The sequence below is a fragment of the Nerophis lumbriciformis genome, linkage group LG21, assembly GCF_033978685.3.
Source record: "Nerophis lumbriciformis linkage group LG21, RoL_Nlum_v2.1, whole genome shotgun sequence".
NCBI classification, from domain to species: Eukaryota; Metazoa; Chordata; class Actinopteri; order Syngnathiformes; family Syngnathidae; genus Nerophis; species Nerophis lumbriciformis.
In genome coordinates, this window is record NC_084568.2 from 4,930,001 (window position 1) to 4,937,500 (window position 7,500).

The following is a 7,500-nucleotide window of genomic DNA, read 5'->3' on the forward strand; positions in this document are numbered from 1 at the left end:
CGAACTTATACTTGCACTCAATACTGTATTTATTTTCAGTTCCCTTCAACTAATTATGTGTCTCCATACACAGTGAGGAGCCGCTCCCTTAATCCATTACAGGGATTTATTTTTCACTACAACAGGGTGACAAGAACTAAATCATCCAGACTAGAGATACATTGTATTATTATGTTTATCTTACCTAAAAATAAATATATTTATTAATTTAAAAAAAATTAAAATAAATACATGTTTACTATATTTTGCTAAAAACATCAAAATTGCATTTTTATTTGTATTTTTTCTGACTCCTTATTACATCCAGCCATAGACTTATACATTAAAATAAACATATTTGAAACAATTAATTTTAAATGATCATAATAATTCATTTAAAATGACCATATTTATTATTAAAATAATTGCTTGTTTATCAACAACTTTAGCATTTTATTCATTACATTTTGAAGCTCTCAGAAGCCAAGTTATGTTATATTCCTTAAGATTTATTTATGCAAGTTTGAAGTATCAATTATCTAAACACAGTTTTGTTTGCATATTTTCAGGATATATATATATATATATATATATATTTATATATATATATATATATATATATATATATATATATATATATATATATATTTAATAAGCGGTAGAAAATGGATGGATGGATGGATGGATGGATATATATATATATATATATATATATATATATATATATATATATATATATATATATATATATATATATGTATGAAATACTTGACTTGGTGAATTCTAGCTGTCAATATACTCCTCCCCACGCCCCACCCCCAACCACGCCCCCCCACCTCCCGAAATCGGAGGTCTCAAGGTTGGCAAGTATGTGAATAAATGATGTGATAATGTTAATTATAATCCATCAAGATAAAAACAATAAAATCAAAATCAAATTACAGGATGTTATTTATGTAGTTTGCTCATTTTCCTGGACTGGTGCACTAACATTCTGTGGTTTATTCTGTTTTGGTAACACTTTAGTATGGGGAACACATTCACCATTAATTAGTTGCTTATTAACATGCAAATCAGTAACATATTGGCTCTTAATTAGTCATTATTACCGTATTTTTCGGACTATAAGTCGCAGTTTTTTTCATAGTTTGGCCGACTTATATATGTTTTTTTCCCTTTTTATTATGCATTTTCGGCAGGTGGGACTTATACTCCGGTGCGACTTATACTCCGAAAAAAACGGTAAGTACTTATTAATGCCTTATTCTGCATGTCCTTATTACACAACCCTCAATAACCTCAGAATTATTGCTAATTAGTAACCCTAACCCTTATATGTTCCCCTAGTGTCCAAATAACTCTAAATTAAGTCTTTGTTACTTTAATAGGCAACTAATTAATGGTGAATATGTTCCCCATACTGAAGTGTTACCTTTTTTTTGTACATATGTAGCATAATCTACAAAGATACAAAGAATTGCTATTGTGACATCTAGTGGATACATTTAGAACAGCAGTTTCTTAATTAGTCATTATTACCGTATTTTTCGGACTATAAATCGCAGTTTTTTTCCAGTGCGACTTATATATGTTTTTTTCCTTTTTTATTATGCATTTTCGGCAGGTGCGACTTATACTCCGAAAATTACGGTAAGTACTTATTAATGCCTTATTCTGCATGTCCTTATTATACAACCCTCAATAACCTCAGAATTATTGCTTATTAGTAACCCTAACCCTTATATGTTCCCCTAGTGTCCAAATAACTCTAAATTAAGTCTTTGTTACTTTAATAGGCAACTAATTAATGGTGAATATGTTCCCCATACTGAAGTGTTACCTTTTTTTTGTACATATGTAGCATAATCTACAAAGATACAAAGAATTGCTATTGTGACATCTAGTGGATACATTTAGAACAGCAGTTTCTTAATTAGTCATTATTACCGTATTTTTCGGACTATAAGTCGCAGTTTTTTTTCATAGTTTGGCCGACTTATATATGTTTTTTTCCTTTTTTATTATGCATTTTCGGCAGGTGGGACTTATACTCCGGTGCGACTTATACTCCGAAAAAAACGGTAAGTACTTATTAATGCCTTATTCTGCATGTCCTTATTATACAACCCTCAATAACTTCAGAATTATTGCTTATTAGTAACCCTAACCCTTATATGTTCCCCTAGTGTCCAAATAACTCTAAATTAAGTCTTTGTTACTTTAATAGGCAACTAATTAATGGTGAATATGTTCCCCATACTGAAGTGTTACCTTTTTTTTTGTACATATGTAGCATAATCTACAAAGATACAAAGAATTGCTATTGTGACATCTAGTGGACACATTTAGAACAGCAGTTTCTTAATTAGTCATTATTACCGTATTTTTCGGACTATAAGTCGCAGTTTTTTTCATAGTTTGGCCGACTTATATATGTTTTTTTCCTTTTTTATTATGCATTTTCGGCAGGTGCGACTTATACTCCGAAAAAACGGTAAGTACTTATTAATGCCTTATTCTGCATGTCCTTATTATACAACCCTCAATAACCTCAGAATTATTGCTTATTAGCAACCCTAACCCTTATATGTTCCCCTAGTGTCCAAATAACCCTAAATTAAGTCTTTGTTACTTTAATAGGCAACTAATTAATGGTGAATATGTTCCCCATACTGAAGTGTTACCTTTTTTTTGTACATATGTAGCATAATCTACAAAGATACAAAGAATTGCTATTGTGACATCTAGTGGACACATTTAGAACAGCAGTTTCTTAATTAGTCATTATTACCGTATTTTTCGGACTATAAGTCGCAGTTTTTTTCATAGTTTGGCTGACTTATATATGTTTTTTTCCTTTTTTATTATGCATTTTCGGCAGGTGCGACTTATACTCCGAAAAATACGGTAAGTACTTATTAATGCCTTATTCTGCATGTCCTTATTATACAACCCTCAATAACCACAGAATTATTGCTTATTAGTAACCCTAACCCTTATATGTTCCCCTAGTGTCCAAATAACTCTAAATTAAGTCTTTGTTACTTTAATAGGCAACTAATTAATGGTGAATATGTTCCCCATACTGAAGTGTTACCTTTTTTTTTGTACATATGTAGCATAATCTACAAAGATACAAAGAATTGCTATTGTGACATCTAGTGGATACATTTAGAACAGCAGTTTCTTAATTAGTCATTATTACCGTATTTTTCGGACTATAAGTCGCAGTTTTTTTTCATAGTTTGGCCGACTTATATATGTTTTTTTCCCTTTTTATTATGCATTTTCGGCAGGTGGGACTTATACTCCGGTGCGACTTATACTCCGAAAAAAACGGTAAGTACTTATTAATGCCTTATTCTGCATGTCCTTATTATACAACCCTCAATAACCTCAGAATTATTGCTTATTAGTAACCCTAACCCTTATATGTTCCCCTCGTATCCAAATAACTCTAAATTAAGTCTTTGTTACTTTAATAGGCAACTAATTAATGGTGAATATGTTCCCCATACTGAAGTGTTACCTTTTTTTTTGTACATATGTAGCATAATCTACAAAGATACAAAGAATTGCTATTGTGACATCTAGTGGATACATTTAGAACAGCAGTTTCTTAATTAGTCATTATTACCGTATTTTTCGGACTATAAGTCGCAGTTTTTTTCATAGTTTGGCCGACTTATATATGTTTTTTTCCTTCTTTATTATGCATTTTCGGCAGGTGCGACTTATACTCCGGTGCGACTTATACTCCGAAAAAAACGGTAAGTACTTATTAATGCCTTATTCTGCATGTCCTTATTATACAACCCTCAATAACCTCAGAATTATTGCTTATTAGTAACCCTAACCCTTATATGTTCCCCTCGTGTCCAAATAACTTGAAATTAAGTCTTTGTTACTTTAATAGGCAACTAATTAATGGTGAATATGTTCCCCATACTGAAGTGTTACCTTTTTTTTGTACATATGTAGCATAATCTACAAAGATACAAAGAATTGCTATTGTGACATCTAGTGGATACATTTAGAACAGCAGTTTCTTAATTAGTCATTATTACCGTATTTTTCAGACTATAAGTCGCAGTTTTTTTTCATAGTTTGGCCGACTTATATATGTTTTTTTCCTTTTTTATTATGCATTTTCGGCAGGTGCGACTTATACTCCGAAAAATACGGTAAGTACTTATTAATGCCTTATTCTGCATGTCCTTATTATACAACCCTCAATAACCTCAGAATTATTGCTTATTAGTAACCCTAACCCTTATATGTTCCCCTAGTGTCCAAATAACTCTAAATTAAGTCTTTGTTACTTTAATAGGCAACTAATTAATGGTGAATATGTTCCCCATACTGAAGTGTTACCTTTTTTTTTGTACATATGTAGCATAATCTACAAAGATACAAAGAATTGCTATTGTGACATCTAGTGGACACATTTAGAACAGCAGTTTCTTAATTAGTCATTATTACCGTATTTTTCGGACTATAAGTCGCAGTTTTTTTCATAGTTTGGCCGACTTATATATGTTTTTTTTCCTTTTTTATTATGCATTTTCGGCAGGTGCGACTTATACTCCAAAAAATACGGTAAGTACTTATTAATGCCTTATTCTGCATGTCCTTATTATACAACCCTCAATAACCTCAGAATTATTGCTTATTAGTAACCCTAACCCTTATATGTTCCCCTAGTGTCCAAATAACTCTAAATTAAGTCTTTGTTACTTTAATAGGCAACTAATTAATGGTGAATATGTTCCCCATACTGAAGTGTTACCTTTTTTTTGTACATATGTAGCATAATCTACAAAGATACAAAGAATTGCTATTGTGACATCTAGTGGATACATTTAGAACAGCAGTTTCTTAATTAGTCATTATTACCGTATTTTTCGGACTATAAGTCGCAGTTTTTTTCATAGTTTGGCTGACTTATATATGTTTTTTTCCTTTTTTATTATGCATTTTCGGCAGGTGCGACTTATACTCCGGTGCGACTTATACTCCGAAAAAAACCGGTAAGTACTTATTAATGCCTTATTCTGCATGTCCTTATTATACAACCCTCAATAACCTCAGAATTATTGCTTATTAGTAACCCTAACCCTTATATGTTCCCCTAGTGTCCAAATAACTCTAAATTAAGTCTTTGTTACTTTAATAGGCAACTAATTAATGGTGAATATGTTCCCCATACTGAAGTGTTACCTTTTTTTTTGTACATATGTAGCATAATCTACAAAGATACAAAGAATTGCTATTGTGACATCTAGTGGATACATTTAGAACAGCAGTTTCTTTTAATAAAATAAATGTGGCTCATTTTTATACTTCGCAAACTCGCCGTACATTTATACAGGAGAGTAAGACAATTAGAACTAGCGGGTCTCACCTGGCTCGGTCTGAAGACCATCCCCGTCACCGGCGGGCTGGGAGGCACGTCGCAGTCCGGGTAGTCGATGGACATCTGCCTGCACGGCGACACCGGGCTCATCATGTGCACCGACTCCGTGTCCGAGAGGTTGCAGTCGGCGGCAACGGGCGGGAGGGAACCCCAGCAGAGCGGCACCAGGCTGGGACAGGACCCCGAGATGGACATCTGCTTACTCAGCGACAACGGGTTGACCACGGGGACGGACGGCGAGTCTGATGCCTGGGGTTGGGCGGATGGAGTCTGTGACAGGGAGCTGATGGACATCTGCGCCAGGAGGGCACTGGGGGGCACCTCGGCCTCCTTAGATGGAACATGCTGCGGGCTGGCGGAGACCGAGGGGTTTGTGGACAGGCCCGACTCGGCTTGGCTGTCCTCCTCTTCCTCGTCCTCGTTGTCTTCCTCATCGGGGCCGTCGGAGTCGTCGCCGTCCGAATCTTGGCGGTCGGCACTGCTCACCTGACTGCGGTCTCCTGCAACACCGAAGAGGGTTTTTGCTCAATCATGCTAATATAGACACTTATATCATGTGTTGCCTTCATTATAACACTTATATAAGACTTTTAAAGTCATTTTGATAGTAGGCTAATATAGACACTTACATCATGTGTTGCCTTCATTATAACACTTATATAAGACTTTTAAAGTCATTTTGATAGTAGGCTAATATAGACACTTATATCATGTGTTGCCTTCATTATAACACTTATATAAGGCTTTTAAAGTCATTTTGATAGTAGGCTAATATAGACACTTACATCATGTGTTGCCTTCATTATAACACTTATATAAGGCTTTTAAAGTCATTTTGATAGTAGGCTAATATAGACGCTTACATCAGTGTTGTCTTCATTATAACACTTATATAAGACTTTTAAAGTAATTTTGATAGTAAGCTAATATAGACACTTACATCATGTGTTGCCTTCATTATAACACTTATATAAGACTTTTAAAGTCATTTTGATAGTAGGCTAATATAGACGCTTACGTCATGTGTTGCCTTCATTATAACACTTACATACAACTTTTAAAGTCATTTTGATAGTAGGCTAATATAGACACTTACATCATGTGTTGCCTTCATTATAGCACTTATATAAGACTTTTAAAGTAATTTTGATAGAAGGCTATTATAGCTAATATAGACACATACATCATGTGTTGCCTTCATTATAACACTTATATAAGGCTTTTAAAGTCATTTTGATAGTAGGCTATTATTGCTAATATAGACACTTACATCATGTGTTGTCTTCATTATAACACTTATATAAGACTTTTAAAGTCATTTTGATAGTAGGCTAATATAGACACTTACATCATGTGTTGCCTTCATTATAACACTTATATAAGGCTTTTAAAGTAATTTTGATAGTAGGCTAATATAGACGCTTACATCATGTGTTGCCTTCATTATAACACTTATATAAGGCTTTTAAAGTCATTTTGATAGTAGGCTAATATAGACACTTACATCATGTGTTGCCTTCATTATAACACTTATATAAGACTTTTAAAGTAATTTTGATAGTCGGCTAATATAGACACTTACATCATGTGTTGCCTTCATTATAACACTTATATAAGACTTTTAAAGTCATTTTGATAGTAGGCTTATATAGACACTTACATCATGTGTTGCCTTCATTATAACACTTATATAAGACTTTTAAAGTAATTTTGATAGTCGGCTAATATAGGCACTTACATCATGTGTTGCCTTCATTATAACACTTATATAAGACTTTTAAAGTCATTTTGATAGTAGGCTATTATAGACACTTACATCATGTGTTGCCTTCATTATAACACTTATATAAGACTTTTAAAGTAATTTTGATAGTAAGCTAATATAGACACTTACATCATGTGTTGCCTTCATTATAACACTTATATAAGACTTTTAAAGTCATTTTGATAGTAGGCTAATATAGACGCTTACGTCATGTGTTGCCTTCATTATAACACTTACATACAACTTTTAAAGTCATTTTGATAGTAGGCTAATATAGACACTTACATCATGTGTTGCCTTCATTATAGCACTTATATAAGACTTTTAAAGTAATTTTGAT

The 7,500-nt window shown here is 33.1% G+C and overlaps 1 protein-coding gene across 1 annotated transcript in view; it reads right to left on the reverse strand.

The window, feature by feature from the left end:
• The window catches only part of hivep1 (HIVEP zinc finger 1), a 236,557-nt gene that overhangs the window by 2,354 nt on the left and 226,703 nt on the right, over positions 1 to 7,500 (reverse strand). The window contains exon 8 of the mRNA XM_061983183.1: positions 5,384 to 5,895. Within this exon, the coding sequence (XP_061839167.1) occupies positions 5,384 to 5,895 (512 nt within the window). The remainder of the gene's footprint in view (positions 1 to 5,383; positions 5,896 to 7,500) is intronic.